At 41.8% G+C, this 16,622-nt stretch overlaps 1 protein-coding gene across 3 annotated transcripts in view; it reads left to right on the top strand.

Annotated features, from left to right (window-relative positions):
• SH3D19 (SH3 domain containing 19) overlaps window positions 1–12,900 on the top strand; it is a 79,007-nt gene extending 66,107 nt beyond the window's left edge. For 2 of the 3 annotated variants that reach the window (XM_083171560.1, XM_083171566.1), the window contains exons 16-21: window positions 6,302–6,357; window positions 6,827–7,020; window positions 7,230–7,282; window positions 7,696–7,882; window positions 10,390–10,484; window positions 10,842–12,900. In XM_083171560.1, the coding sequence (XP_083027686.1) occupies window positions 6,302–6,357; window positions 6,827–7,020; window positions 7,230–7,282; window positions 7,696–7,882; window positions 10,390–10,484; window positions 10,842–10,949 (693 nt within the window). In that variant the 3' untranslated portion in view covers window positions 10,950–12,900. Of the gene's footprint in view, window positions 1–6,301; window positions 6,358–6,826; window positions 7,021–7,229; window positions 7,283–7,695; window positions 7,883–9,903; window positions 9,977–10,389; window positions 10,485–10,841 lie in introns of all 3 variants that reach the window. The other variant, XR_014470226.1, reaches the window with a different exon arrangement.
• The last annotated feature ends 3,722 nt before the right edge of the window (window positions 12,901–16,622 follow it).

The following is a 16,622-nucleotide window of genomic DNA, read 5'->3' as shown; positions in this document are numbered from 1 at the left end:
CATGGGGCTACGAATATCTAGTTAGGCCCCTGGTTATAAGCTCTTATTTCATGATAGTCAATATTTTTTTGGTATACATATTTACTAAGTAGGACAGCTTAGAGGGCAGTGTGTGCATGTCCTTCCCATTTACATTCCATTCAAGGTGCCATATTGTACAGTTCAGTGGAAATGTGTTGTAGTTACTGGTACATTTCAAACTGAAGCATCCAAGTGTGCCGCACCCAAACAAGGGCCGCCCCACATAGATTTTCAGTGCTTAGTAGTGATTTGATAATTAAGGCATCTATATCCTGTCAATTACACATGAGATTATACAAACTCATGCTTGGCAATGGAAACAATAAGCTTATCGGAACATAGTCTCCCTTGCTGGAGAACAGATAGAAACTACAAAGTTACATAGTGTAAAAAAAACCCAATATGGAACATTTAGGTTTTTATATGGCTGTACAGATATGTCCACATCCATCTATCCTCCATGCAATACAAGTTGTGTAATACATAACGTGTGAGCTCCATGTGACTTTGTAGCACTGAGCGTCTTTTTTGCAACATTTTCCGGGAAGTAGCGCTTTATTTGCAAAACTGCTGCTGTATCTGCATAAGAAACGGAACATTAGTGTTTTCCAGGAAAACAGTGTACATTAGCATTTCATATGCAGATACAGCCATAGTCACACACTGATCATAGCCATGCCACATATCATTTCAATCAGCTGCTTGTGCATCCTGTTTGATCCGTTATGCAAATAAGCCGCTACTTGGAAAAGGTCACAAAAAAAAGACACCCAGCGCTACCAAGTCCCGCCATTGCATGGTGTGCGTAGAAGAGCTGGTTAACACGAAAGGAGGCTAGATGTGTATGGAAACATCTGTGTATCTATATAGGAGTGTCTATCAAAAGTCTCTGAATAATGTATATGAAGGGTCAAGCAGATCCTAAATATACAGTATGCAGTTTTCATAGTCATTTTTTTAGAAGCATACAGTAAGTGGGAATTTTATCAAACCTTCTACATAGTGGAGTAGCTGCCCATAGCACCTGTCATTTTATAGAATGTACCTGCTAGAAGCGCTGGGCAACTTCTCCACTTTCACACTCAATAGAAGGTTTAATACATCTCACCCTTATGGTCTAAATCTGAAAAGAAAAAAAAAAAGTCCTCCACTATAGCAATTATGGGTATTTCCAATATTCAGGTTCCGCAGTGTATGAAGCCTCTGCTTTTCTTGTGTACCTTCCTGTAACCATAGAAACGTTTCCTGTAGCCTTCTTACGCTCTATAATTATAACTGTAGTGTTTCCTAATTGGGCACATGTGTCCCATGTCCCTATGGCTATTGTTTCTGATTGCAGTCACCCAAGTAACTCTCTTTTTTTGGAAGGGGGAAGGTGAGTGGGCATAGGTGCCCATGAACGCGTGCAACTGTATTACATCTCTTTCTGCTAGTATCTTTAACCCCTTAAGGACGCGGCCTATTTGGGCCCAAAGGACGCAGCCCTATTTTTCAAATCAGACATGTGTCAATTTATGTGGGAATAACTTTCTAATGCTTTTACTTATCCAACTGATTTTGAGATTGTTTTCTCGTGAGTTAGTGGCAAATTTTGGTCGATACAGTCTGTGTTTTTTTGTGAAAAATACCAAAATTTGGAAAAAAAACTGAAAATTTTGCAAAATGTTAAATTTTCTGCTTGTGAGACAAATAATCATACCACTCAAAATAGTTAATAACTAACAAAGACCATATGTCTACTTTATGTTGCCATCATTATTTCAGCCTCCTTTTAATTTTTTTGGACACTAGGAGGCTTAAAATATAAATAGCAAATTCTCAAGAAAATTTCAAACACTGATTTTTTTAGGGACCAGTTCAGTTCTGATGTGACTTTGAGGGACTTGTATGTGAGACACCCCCATAAATGATGCCATTTCAAAAACTGCACCCCTCACAGTATTCAAAACAGCATTTTGGAAGTTTGTTAACCCTTTAGGTGTTTCACAGGAATTAAAACAAAGTGTAGGTGAAATTTAAAAATGTCATTTTTTTAGCAGATTTTCAATTTTAATACATTTTTCTAAGGAACACAGTAGATTTTACTAGAGAAATGTGACTAAAAATTGATTCCCCCAATTCTTTTGTTTTCATAAATATCCTATATGTGGCCCTAGTGTGCACGTTGACCAAACCACAGGCTTCATAATAGAAGGAGCACCTACTTGATTTTGGAGCCTCCTTTTTATGATATTATTTTTTATGCACCATGTAGGTTTCTAGGCACCATAAGATGCTAAAAGTTAGGAACCTCCCCCACAAGTGACCCCATTTTGCAAACTACACCCCTCAGGGAATTTATCTAGGGGTATAGTGTACATTTCAAACCCCCAGGGGTTTCACCAATTTTGGTACAACTGGGCTGTGAAAATGCAAAATTACATTTTTTTACACAAAAATGAAGTTCTGGCTCAAAATTTTTCATTTTCACAAGGAATGAAGGAGACAAAGCACCCCAAAATCTGTGCCGCAATTTCTCCCGAGTACGGCAATGCCTCATATGTGACCAAAAAATACCATTTGGGTGCATGGCAGGACTCAGAAGGGAAGGAGTGATATTTGGATTTTGCAGCACAGATTCTGGTGGAATGAATGGTGGGTGCTATGTCGCATTAGCAAGACCCCCGAAGCACCAATACAGTGGAACCCCCCACAAGTGACCCCATTTTGCAAACTACACCCCTCAGGGAATTCATCTATGGGTATAGTGAGTACTTTGACCCCACTGGTGTTTTGTCAAATTGTTAGGCATCGATACGTGAAAATGAAAAATGTCATTTTTTCCATTAATTTGTAGATTCACCCCATAATTTTATACTTCCACAAAGGGCAATAGTAGAAAAAGCACCCCAAAATTTGTTACACAATTTCTCCTGAGTATGGCAATACCCCATATATGGTTGTAAAACGCTATTTGGGCAGACAGCAGGCTTCAGAAGGGTTCCTGGTTGCCAAAAATAAGGGCCTTTATTACTGCCTCTTGGTACTCCAGGAATGTCCCCCTTTGGCCTGCACATCGATGTAGTACAAATGCGTTGTACAGTGCCATTTGTACTATGTGTACAGCTAATTTTTTATACCAGAACCTTGTTTTCTCATAGCACTGTAAGGCTTCAGCACTTGATCTGACAGGTCGACCCCCCCCCATGCTATGGCCATGCACTGTTGTCAAGATAAGGACATTTCTCTTGTCCCTATACTTGACACACAGTACATTGTCGCTGCATAATGCCCTGCTCTCGCCCCTTCTAAGTGTTTGCCCAAGCAGCGACCTAGGGAGGCTTCTATTATTTTTACGTGCAGTGCCGCATGCCACAGTACTTCTGGAAGCGAGGCTTTTGAATAGTGGGACGCTGGTATAGAAATTATCCAGGTACAGGTGGTATCCCTGGTCCAGCAGTGGGTGCACCAAATCCCACACTATCTTCCCACTAATTCCGAGTAAGGGGGGGCATTGTGGGGGGTCTATTTTTGTGTCTCTACCTTCATATATCCTAAATTTGTGTGTGTACCCTGATGTACTCTCACACAGCTTGTACATCTTCACGCCATACCTTGCCCTCTTACTTGGCAGGTACTGGCGGAATTGGAGCCTCCCTTTGAAATGTACCAGGGACTCATCTATTGAAATGTGCTTCTCGGGGATGTATGCCTGGGCAAACTTGGTACTAAAATGGTCTATTAGGGGTCTAAGTTTATATAACCGGTCATAATTGGGGTCATCCCGGGGTGGGCACTGTGCATTATCCCTATAATGGAGAAACCTAAGGATCGCTTCGAAGCGGGTCCTTGACATAGCCACACGGAACATTGGTGTATTGTATAAGATGTCTGTGCTCCAGTAGGACCTAATCGTGGGCTTCTTCACTAGCCCCATGCACAGTACAAGGCCCCAAAATATAACCATTTCATTTTTATGTACAGGGGTCCACTTGCGGGGCTGGGCATAATTAGAGGTGGGGTTTTGCTCAATAAATTGTTGGGCATAAACATTAGTCTGGGTGACCATTAGATCAACTAAATCATCACTAAAATTTTTTTTAAAAAAGTCCAGCTCTCTGAACCCTGCTGAATTAAATTGTATTCCTGGATTCCCTGTGAACTCAGGGACCTGGGGTACGTAGTTTTCAGAGGTTGTCCATATGGGGTCAGAGGACTCGACTACTGCAGTGGGAGTCCTGCGTTGCCTCCTCGGGGGTTCATCAGAGTCACTAGATGATGAAGAGGATGACAAACGGAAATTTGTCTCATCCTCGCTAGCAGACTCCGTTTCAGAGGCCAGAAACGCGTATGCCTCCTCGGCAGTATATGTTCGTTGGGCCATAGTTTTATTGGTGTATGTATTTATGAGGTGCTTCAACACGTGTGGGGTTTTGTAGCACTGACAATGTGCAAATGCACTGAAAAATTATGGGGTACAAATGCACTGAAAAATTATGGTGTACAAGTAACGCACAGAAAAAATTATGGGGTACAAATGCACCGAAAAATTATGGGGTACAAGTAACGCACAGAAAAAATTATGGGGTACAAATGCACCGAAAAATTATGGGGTACGAATAACGCACAGAAAAAATTATGGGGTACAAATGCACCGAAAAATTATGGGGTACGAATAACGCACAGAAAAAATTATGGGGTACAAATGCACTGAAAAAAATTATGGGGTACAAATGCGCAGAAAAATTATGGGGTACGAGTAACGCACATAAAAAATGATGGGGTACAAATGCACCGAAAAATTATGGTGTACGGATAAGGTACAGAAAAATTATACGGATCACAACACACAAAATTAGGTGGTGACTACAGGGAGGGTGATCACAGCACAGATGACCACAGGGAGGGTGATCCCAGCACAGATGACCACAGGGAGGGTGATCACAGCACAGATGACCACAGGGAGGGTGATCCCAGCACAGATGACCACAGGGAGGGTGATATAGGCAGGGGTATTGTGGTGATCAGCGCAATTTTACACAGCCTAAACTCTGACACAGCTCTGACACAGCTTCTCCTTCCAAGGCTCTAACACAGTGAGAGGGTTAGAGCCCGGGAAGAGAAGCAAAACACCCCTTTTACAATAGAAAGGCTGTGATTGGTGTAGTCAGGACTGACTGACCAATCACAGCGATCGGCGGGGCGGGACCATTTTGATTGGTCCGCGGGCGCACTGACACGATCGGCTGCTGTTGATGACAGCAGCCATCTATACTATGTCGCCTTGTCACTTGACAAGGCGACATGACACAGCGGGGACGTACCTGTACGGCAAGGTGCGCGAACTACCCCGCTGCCGTGACGTACAGGTACGTCCGCGGGCGGGAAGGGGTTAAAATGTTGATCTATATTACAGCAGATGTTGCTGGCAACATTGGTTAATGACTTGATAAGCCCATACAGCAAGTGATACCCTTATGCATTAGACAGCTACATGGGAAAATTCCCTGCATAGGTGCTCAGTGTTATAAGGGTGGTGACATTTGACACATCGTATGATGTGCACACACATCAGTTATTATTTACTAGTAAGCCCGCTTACAGCTAATGCTAACTTGGAAAGTTAGTAGATGTAGTTTCACTTGCTGCCAACAGATGGCAGTGTTTCAGAGTCACACAGACACTAGACCTATACATATATATATATATATATATATATATCAACATGGTAGGCGGCGGCACTCGGAAAGAATGAAACGGACACAAGCCTCTGTTGTTACCAACGTTACAATGCAGACAGGGCATTGATAATAAATATATATATATATATATATACACATATACATATATATGTATATATAATGTGTGTGTGTGCATATATATATATATAATGTGTATATGTATGTATGTGTTCTGTAGGCGGTCTGGCACTCTCCCCAATAGGCAAACACCTCGGTGCCTTCCACAACAATAAGTTAGAAGACGAGGACGAGCAGGCGGCACTCCAAGGATTTTTCAAAATAGTGGGATAAGACATCAACGTTTCGGGGCCCGAACGCCCCTTTGTCAAGGTGAAATAATAGGTGGGATAAGACGTTGATGTCTTATCCCACTGTTTTGATTACACTTTTTCGAAAAATCCTTGGAGTGCCGCCTGCTCTTTCTCGTCATATATATATATATATATATATATATATATTGATTTGATTGTAACATGTTTGCCAATGCAATGCATGGCCCATTGGGGGCCATTATGTGTAGAATGGGGCATATGAATGATACTACCTCTATATGTATTTAGGTTGATATTCCAGAGAAAGTGAATCCGAAGAGAAACTCCTCAGCATCTACTATGAAGTAAGCATGTACAGTACTATAGCCGGGCTGTAGAGAGCTGTATTCATATTCATAGAATTACATTGGTAGTGGTAATGTTTGAGACCCTACCCTATCTCTAGTGCCCCCTTCCCCATCCTTCTTGTCCAACACCCTTCCCTTACTTCATGGCATCAATCACCATTGTGAGTGGCATAGCTGGGAAATGGGTGGGAGAAATGCTACACAGGCATAGACTGTGCTTCTTTCTTTTACTTACAGATATTGGCTGTATACTTATTTTCTGACACATTACTATTTATCCACTATATGATGATACTGCTGGAATTTCTCCACATCCCAGGAGACTATATTGTGTGATGTTCTCTTTCTATCTTGTAATTACAAACCCTATAAAGCAGCACAATATCCTCCTTTATATATAGACGATACAGAATTGCAAGATACATGTGAGCGAGACTGCCCTGAATGTATGACTGCTTTCCCCCAGGGGCCCGCGATGTGTGGCACGTTTTGAATTTATAGGTGATCAGAAAGACGAGCTGAGCTTCAGCGAAGGCGACACAATCATCCTGAGAGAATACATTAACGAGGAATGGGCTAAGGGGGAGCTGAAAGGGCGGATCGGGATCTTTCCAATCAATTTTGTGGAAATTTTGGAAGACTTGGCAAACAAAACTCCAGGTATAACATTATTACTTATTATAATATACAATCTGTTTCTAGTTCAAATCATAAATCAACACCTCCCCCCAAAAAATTTGGTTGCTCATGTGACCTGTATTATTGAATGTGCTCATAGCAGCGGCAGCAGTAGCCGCCAGTCATGGCACTCATGGTGGGCTGGTTGCTGTGACATTGCCTCGAGTGACTTTCTCTTTCTCTGTCCATAGGGCTAGAATCCCGGGATTCACAGAAGAATAAATTATCTGGATCATCGGCACAGGTACATTGCTTTTATGCATTAAACAGAAAGAACTTGTACTTGATATGCAATACATGTGTACAGCAGAATGATCCAATAACCTATGAGTACTATGTGGCACAAACATTCCCATAAGGTGTATTTAGGGTTTATAACACGTGTTCTACACAAAAGCCATTACATTCAAAGGAGAATTTAAGTATCATTTCTAGGATGCGATAGAGAAATGATGTACAGAATTGGTTGCTATGGGCAACGTCATCTCTTCTAATTTTGTGAAGCATTAGTAAATGTAACCATGAGTTAAAATAAACCTGACGACTATTGTATCTGCGACAGCCTTATCAGCCAAGCATACAGACAGTAGGTTTAATGAAGAAAGTGCTTTTCCATTCCCAAGCTACTCATGTCTCCGTCGTCTTGTTACTTCACAGCAGAGCCGCCAGTCTGGGGAATGGGGCGAAGCACTGTATGACTTTGCTGCAGAAGCACAAGATGACCTGCCCTTTAGAAAAGGAGACAAGATCCTGATTATAGAACACCTGGACCTGGAGTGGTACAAAGGGCGACTGAATGGCAGAGAAGGGATTCTGCCAGCTGCGTTTGTACAGCTCTGCTCAGGTGTGTGTGTTACGATTTTAAAATGTCAAAGCCTGTGATGAATCCCCCTGAAATCACCCTGCCACATTTACGATGGATGGAGATTCTTGTGTTAAATCCTTACGGTTTAATTTTACCAGCAACTGATTGTTATTATGTATGTTTTACCCATCCACATATCACAGTAAGACGTGATTGCCAGTTTTTACATTATGACTATAACATGAATTTTTGGCCATACAGCCACATGAGAAATGCGTATTAGCTCTGATTTCAGCTTTGTTAGCAAAGCAAAAAAGCACCCAAATGGGCAAACCCATGTTGCAATGCAGGTGGGAAAGATGTAGCTTGTGCCTGTGCATATAGATTAGATGGGTGGAGTGTGTTCAAACTGATATCTAAATTGCTGTGTAAAAATAAAGCTGCCTAACGTCGGTGGGCTACATGCAAAAGCAGCCAGTATTTACCCTGCACAGAAACTATATAAATGTATTTGCACCCCTTGCATAGCAACATGGTTTGCTCCAGACACAAAATTACTTGCTTTTTTGCTTTGCTGAATCTGGCCTATTGTTTAGTAAATAAACATCCATCAGCCAAAACATTAAATGTACCTGCCCAATATTGTAAGAGCCCCTTTTGGCAACAAAACGGCTGTACCCCAAAACATCATGGACTCCACAAGACGTCTGAAGGTGTACTGTGGTATCTGGTACCAAGATCCTTTCACTAACTTGTTTGTCCAGCACAGATGCTTGATCAGATTGAGATCTGGGGGATTTGGTGGCCAAGTTAACGCCTTGAACTTTTTGTTATGTTCATCAAGCCAATCCTGAACAGGGCACGTTATCCTGCTGCAAGAGGCCACTGCTATAATGGTACACTGTTGCCAGGAATGGGTGTAGTTGGTCTGCATCAATGTTATGGGAGGTATTGCGTGTTAAAGTAACATCCACATAAAAGCAGATCTTTACCCAAAGCGTAACACTGTCTTAGCTTCTTCCCATAGTGCATCCTGGTGCCAGCTCTTCTCCAAGTAAATGATGCACAAGCCCCCGCCTGTCCACATGATGTACTAGAAAATGTCATTCATCAGAGCAGGCCACCTTCTTCCATTGCTTCATGATCCATTTCTCACACCCTTATTGTAGGCACTTCCGGTAATGGACAGCGGTCAGCATAGGTACTGTGATCGGCCTGGGGCTACTGAGCCCCATACACATCAAGCTGCAATGCACGGAGGGGCAGATTTATTAAGTTCCTGAAGTGATAAAGTGTCTGATTTTTATCACCGGCCAATCAGCTCCTAACTGTGAATTTACAGGCTTGGTTTTAAAAATGACAGGTAGGAGCTGATTGGGCGGTGATAAAAACCAGATACTTTATCACTTCACCGAGCTTAATAAATCTACCCCTGAGTGTTTGGGCATCTTTGTGTTATAGCCAGCATTAGCTTTTTGAACTATCTGTGCTACAGTAGCTCTTGGGAGTAGCTGTGGGATCGGACCAGAAGGTCTTACCCTTTGCTCCCCATGCAAATTAACGACTCACTGGGCACCCATGACCCTTAAACAGGTTCTCTGGTTGTCTTTCCTTGGACCACTGTTGGTAGGCACTAACCACTGCATACCAGGGACACGACTTGCCTTTCTGAAGGTGCTCTGGCCCAGATGTCTAGCCATTACACTGTTGCCCTTTTCAATTTCGCACAGGTCTTTACACTTTCCCATTATACCTGCTTTCACCTTCAAAAATGAAGTGTTCACTTACTGCATAATTGACCCCACCCCATTGCATTATAGAAAGAAAATCCATGTATTCACTTTACCTGTCAGTGGTTTTCTTGTTATGGCTGATGGGTGTATATTGAAAATATTTCATGTATTATGTCCGTTAAGTTTACATTTGCAAGTGGACCTACAATTGGGATGGTAAAATAAAAAATAAAATTAAAAAAATTTAAAACACTTTCCAAATATTTTTCCATCACCCAAGCTGCATTGCATAAATGGTAAAGCCCTTTAATTATTTCCCTGTATTAGATCCCTCTATGCAAATCTGAAGACTGATTTTCTTCCTGCAGTAGTCCCGACTAGTAGGCTTTCTCAGTCTGAGGTCTGTACCCACTTTGAATGTGTATAATATGGACTCCCTTCTAGATCTATCAGAGCGATAAGCTGGGACTTGGAACTACCCAAGTGTCTGTAAAATGTATGCATTTCAGCATGTGCACATGTAATGTAGGCTGGGTGGGGATTAGGACATGACGTATAGCAAGTGCAGGTTTAACACTGATCAGTTTGTTGTATAGAGCAAACTATACAAACATTTTGTTTGCCCGGGTACATAGTTTTTTCAGAGTATCCGCAAGGAAGCAGGTCCACTAACGGTGAGGCATATAACAAACACATTAATACAATAGCTGGGATGCTGTTATACTATAAGCTAAAGTGTGGTGGCAGATAGCACATGCAACAAGCTAAAGGTTTCTTTAAGTCCACATGGTGATCTCGGTGTCTGTGTTGCAGGACCAACGGCGTGGCCATCTCAGGGAGGAAAGCCAGCCAAGGCCAGGGCTCTTTATGACTTCTGTGGGGAGAATGAGGACGAACTTACATTTACGGTATTTTCTAGAATGCAGCTCAACCTAAAATAGTTATTGTGTAATCCACTTCCTTTTGTTCATTGACCTCTGGTGATGTACCAGATGAAAGTGGGCATCTCAGTCCTTGTGCTTTTAGCCGTATGGATATACAAAGGGAAGGCATTTGTGATCGCATTTGTATAAGGTCACAGACCGATGACTGCCAATACTGCAATCCCTTCTGCATCTCATCGGATCCATTACTTCTCTCATTGTTTTATTTATTTTTTTTGGTCCGTTGTGTCTTTTATTGGTCGGTAGAAAGGTGTGTTTATGATTTGTAAAGCCTTGTAAGAGAATCCCATGTGTAAGTAAGTCTCCTTGCTTCCCTGACAGGCTGGGGATATGATCTCTGCACTGGAGCCAGTTGATAATGAATGGATGAGCGGAGAGCTCCATGGAAAAACGGGAATATTTCCAAAGAACTTTGTTCAGAGATGTTAACAGTATGCAGCGGGCATTGCATTGTACCCTCTCACAAAAACAGACTATCACCTTCGGTGCCAACTGAACTTTTTATATGAATTGTGTGAGATTTTTTGCACTATGTATTTTTTTGTTTTTTTTCGGTTTCATTTTCTTTTTTAATTTTAGAAAAGAGAATGTTTTGTTCTGGTTTCTGTATGCGCTGTTTACCTGCTTGTCCCGTATGAAATATATCCAGTCCAGTCAGATGGTAAATACATATTGCAGGCCATGTAGCAGTGTAAAGGGCTTAAAGAAGAATGTCCTTTATTGAATTTACCAATAAATCCTGACTTCTGATCTACCTTGCCACGTCCCTGCAGATGAGGGACACAAGTGTCTGGAAGCCTGCTCGGTCCGTGTTATACATGAGCAGCCTGGGAGCACGCGATGTGTAATGTGCTGTATTTTATTGTACTTTCTTATTGTCTTACAGTGGCCAGGCTAGCGAAATGCATTCCATGACAGGATACTGGGGTTCCACAGGTTGCTTTAGGGTTTGTAGTAGCTACAATCCATTTAGTGCCTATGTACATTACAGTGACATGTTAATGCCCCATCATATCCTTATCTCTATATATTGTTTTCTGTGGTTCCTTAAGTCGTCATTGTTTACCCATTTTTGTATTCGGAACCGTTTCCCTAATAGATGTACTACACTTTTGTTTAAGCTTTCCATTTCCTGCACATTCTATCTCTCATTGCTTCAGGGCAGGGCAGACATCCTTCCGAAGAACCAGCAATGCTACCCTTCAACCCTTGTGCGAAACAAAGGAGCGATTCGTTTTACAAATCACTAATCTTGGGATGTGACTCTTTGTAGGAGTAAACTGCAATAGGTAGACACTTGCAATAAAGCAAAGATGCAGTAAACTCTCTGCTTTGAGATGATATCGGAGTCACTGTATGTTCTGACACAATGCTCTGATGGTCAAAATCCCCTTTACTCCTAAGGGAAAAGGCCGGCCATACTGGGACTAGTAGAGATGCCGTATGTTCCCCAAACACCCATCCAGCACTCATCTCTGCAGACAGACTGTTGACCAATGCATTCAAACCTCCAAGTGTTTGAATACATAGCACTCCCACAATACACAGCAATACGAGTACTTCCGGCATGACCACAGTGCAGTATTGAGAAATATATTGCTATAGGATGATGTGTTTTTTTCTTACTTTAATTAAAAATCATGTTTCATAATAATTTACTTTGGGGATTGTGTTTGTCAGGCTTTGTTATGACCACACGGGCTTATAGTCCTGCTAAGCGTGGAAATGTGTATGTACATAAATACCCCAAGAAGAGGCAAAACTTCAAGTATCAAGTGGAAAGAAGTCGCACTTTACATTTAAGTGCATTAATGAACTTTGAAGGTCCATATACAGGGTAGATTTAATGGATTTTATTCGAATCATTCCGTTGGGCACTGTATAAAATACTACTTTTTATGACGAGTGTATCCTTTTTTTTTTCTATGCTGAAACATTCAACATGTAAAATAGAAACTGAAATGAAGTGTCCTAGCCAGACTTGCTGAGTGTATGGGGTTGCATTGAGACCCCACTTTACAACTGAATGTCTCCCTTTTACATTCATTGTAAATTCATGATCTCTGAATGAACTTTGTTCCCCCTTCCCTATTGCAGTTTTCTGCATCCTTTTGTTTGCAAGGATAATACAGTGGATGCAGCAATTTACCTAAATCCACAACGTGTGTCCTATCTTCTGTCATATAAACAGCAATGCACTTTAAGGATCTTGACTGCTTTCCCAAGACTCTGATATTGTAAACTTGTAGAGGAGTGTAATATGCCTTTCATAATGGCCTACTGAGGAGGGTATCACAAGGGGATCATTTGTCTAGAACCTTTCATTGGGCAAGTATACATTACTGGAACGCTACATAATAAAAGAAGATAATTTATAATACATCCGTGTGTTGTCTCTATTTCAAATAATTTGTGTACATAGGAGTGGCCCAACAATGTATACACTTTAGATCTTCAATCCTATGCCTAGTAAATTAGACTTATTTGGTGTATTAACAATTGAACCTGGTTCTTTAGATTGAAGAGAATGATGTCACTGTCTGTAATATGTGTTGCACTATTTCTGCACACATTTATAGTTTTTTTTTCTCCAGGTGTGTGGTGGAGGGTTCTGTCCAAAGATTGTTTAGTTTTGGGATGATGTCAACTGTAGTAATGATGATCTTAGAACTTAAATTTAAGTGACCCTGTTCTTTACGTCTTGGATATCCCCTGGAGGGATGGAATATGCACTTCCCGTACAAGTCCTAAATTCAACAAGTTTGCTTGCCAACAAGTGTATGCATAAAAAAGCTCCCTTCGCAACAGTAAATCCGGTACTAGTGTGGCGCCGTGCTACTTCCGGGTTCTACGCTCGCCACAAACTATGTTAAAAAAAAGTAACTTAACTCCATGCCAACATGGATAGTTCATACCTCCACTATCCATGTTGGCATGAAGTTGATTTTAAATAGCGTGGCGAGCGTAGCGAGCCACCGAGCCCGCAGCATGGGCGAGCGAAGCGAACCCCGCAAGGGGACTCAGACACACGGTGCCATACTGACAACGTGAAACTACACAAGTACCGTAAATCCTTAATAATATCTAGAGTAAAGTCTAGTACAATTGACTCATTCAAGCTCCTCAATCTTCTCAATCCCACCCCTAGGTTTTCCAGACCTTTTGCGTTTCTAGCAATGCATTCAAGGATCTTCTAGCTGCTTCTGGAGTAAAAAAAAAAAAATTATGTTGCCCTGTTGAGGAATGGATGCAAACAGCTTATTTCAACATATTAAGCAATAAAGAAGAGGTGTGAGAAAATGTAGGGAAGGGGGACTGAGGGAGTGAGAAAAAAGGGGGGGAATAGGGAGGCCTCCAGTATCAAGAGTCAAACGGGGAGTCTGGAGTAAAAGTTTATGTTAAGTCTCTTGGTGCTTTTTAGAAAGTTCTTCATTATTTGCATTACCCCCTGATGCATTTATGGGCATCTCTTAGTGCGATTCATCCAAGAAACAATCTAGCTGTGTCATCTTGCAATATTTGTTCGTTCATTCCATGTTCACGGTCTAAAAGATGCCTTGACCAAAGCAAGTTAACTAGGATGTGGATGAAAGCAGAAGGTAGAATCTTTCTAGGAAGCACCAAAAATCAACTAACTTTTATTCAAGCAGGATCCTTCTAACTTTACATTACACTTAAACTCCCTTTTATTCTAGAATTCAAGCTTATATGTTCTAGATAAATTCTGGCTGATGCATATTTAGAGTACATAACATTTAACTGAAGTCTTTACCATTAGTTCCCTACCTTTTTACCTTGGCGTCAAAGGGATTGGAAAGCGAAAAATTTGTGTTTTAGTTATTACTTGTTAAAGTATTTTCTGAGTCATGGTGGACACTGGAATACTGGGTTGAGTAGAACAGGAGGAGTCCGGGGCACCAAAATATTAACTTAATTAAAGACCACACAGGCTCCTACTTCTCTCCCCCTACAGCAGCCAGTAAACTTGACAAGCCCAACGTAAGTGAGGAGAATCATACAGCACACCTGCACAACCTGAACTGGTGTATAGTGCGGTACAAAAAAAAAAACACTCAATCAGCCAGGGGCATAGGGGCAGATGTCCAGTGTCCCCCATAAACTTGTACAAAAGGATTTTACAGGTAAGAACAAAATCCCATTTACACTCTCTCCTTTGGGGGGACACTGGAATCATCGCAAAGATGTTCCCCTAATGGAGGGAACAAAGCAGTGCTGTATTTAAAACCCGACTCCCAAAACTCGCATATGTAGAGGTGAAGGTGTTAAATCTGTAAAAAGGTATGAAAGTATGTGCAGAGGACAGCCTTAAGCCCCGTAAACACACTTATGCTGTGTACACACGGGGGAGATATATTGCTCAGCCATATATTGCTGAGCAATATATGGCTGAGCAATATATTGCTCAGTTTCTCCTGTTCATCAGCGACCAGAGATGGTCGCTGATGAAAAAGAAACTGCCTGGGGGAGCCCGGCAGTGGTAATCGCCCCCGTGTGTTTGCTAAGCGATGTAGTGTAGACAATTTCCCGGTTAGCCAAATCGCCCATACACATAGACTGATGTGTGCTGAGCGATCTGTACTAACCACTGTGTTATTTATGCAAATGCCAGTGATCTATCTAGATTTTGACTGCATAAGCTAAAGATCTGGGAATAAATACCTGTTGAAATTTGTAATCCAACAGAGCTCCCAAATAAAGCATCCTTTGTGTATGACCGGGCAATGAGCACCGATGCGCGCTCAGCATCATCGCTGAAGTCCGTTGGCCTGTTTTACAGGACGAATTAACTACTTTCCAGTGGCCTTGTGTGTGTGTATGCACTTAGCGATTTATCAGACAGCGATTTTCACATCAATGCTTGGTATAAAAACTGGGCAAAAACTCCTAGTGGGTATGTATCTTAGACTTCAGAACCTCCAGAGATAGCAGTAGATGATCCTGGAAGGTGTATGGTTGCTGAGCCAAAATTAGGTCATTGAAATATGGAAGGATACGGATCACCCACAGTTGAAGGTCAGTCACTATCAAAGACCTTAATTTTAAGAATACATGAGACATGGAAAGACCAAATATTTATGATCCAAACTGGAAATAATCCGCCTGCACTGCAAATCAGAGAAGATTCTGGTGATCCTGACAGACTCCCTTGCTGAGATTGACAGGAAGTCCTTATGAAAAGTACTGTGTTGGCGAACACTAATTTAATGTTAATGAGCACACTTTGCATATTACATTTCTTACCCAGGTAACTACAGTTTTTTGCTTCCAGGCCTTGTCAAAGAGCATAAGACGGCCTCCAATGCTGCGCAGTCCCAAGTGAGGGACTGTACTGTCATCCGCTTCGCTATCTGCTGAATTGGGCATCTGATGGTGGGCAGACTATGACTATGACTATCTGAGTCTGGACTTCTAACCCTTTGTAGACTAACCTTGAAATCTAGGGGAAGGTGGACCTCTGGACATTCCTTGAGGAAGAATGGAAAGCTTTGGCTCTGCTGAAGGGAGTAAAGCGGTCTTCAGAAATTGCCACCGTGGCAACTATTTGCGCCGAAACAGAACATTCCTATTGAAAGGAAGAGCTTCAGGTGCCTCAGTTGACTTTGAGTCTGCTTGTCATGTACGTAGAGCTTGTTTGTAAGAAGGAAGAACTTGGGGGAAGAGAATACCAAAATCTATATCCTTCTCATCTAGATAAGAACTTTTTTAGACTGTTCAGCATCGGTGACAAATAGTTAGTACAAGGGGTTTCTGATTGGAGGCTTTCTTCCAAGAAATTAGCTTTGGGCCTGATTCAACTTGGTTCGCTAAGCGAGGGGGCTAACGCTGCCTGCTGGGCAAACGAATGCCAGCCCCACAAATGACCACAGAAGCATTCAAATTATATAAGCCTCAAGAAGAAAGTAAGCAATCTTCTGTTTCCTGAAGCGTTACATTTAGCTTAATCAGTTAATGAATAAACCCAGCAATCCATTTCCTAGCTGGAAGGATAGACCAATGGTTTCCAAACTATGTGCAGCGACACCCTGGGGTGCCTCAGGTCACTTACAGGGGTGCCCTGGATTGGTGGTCCAGGACCAATTT

Source organism: Crinia signifera, chromosome 1 (assembly GCF_055691185.1).
Source record: "Crinia signifera chromosome 1, ASM5569118v1, whole genome shotgun sequence".
NCBI classification, from domain to species: Eukaryota; Metazoa; Chordata; class Amphibia; order Anura; family Myobatrachidae; genus Crinia; species Crinia signifera.
The sequence above is the reverse complement of the archived record's forward strand: the minus strand, read 5'-3'. Positions and strand labels throughout refer to the sequence as shown.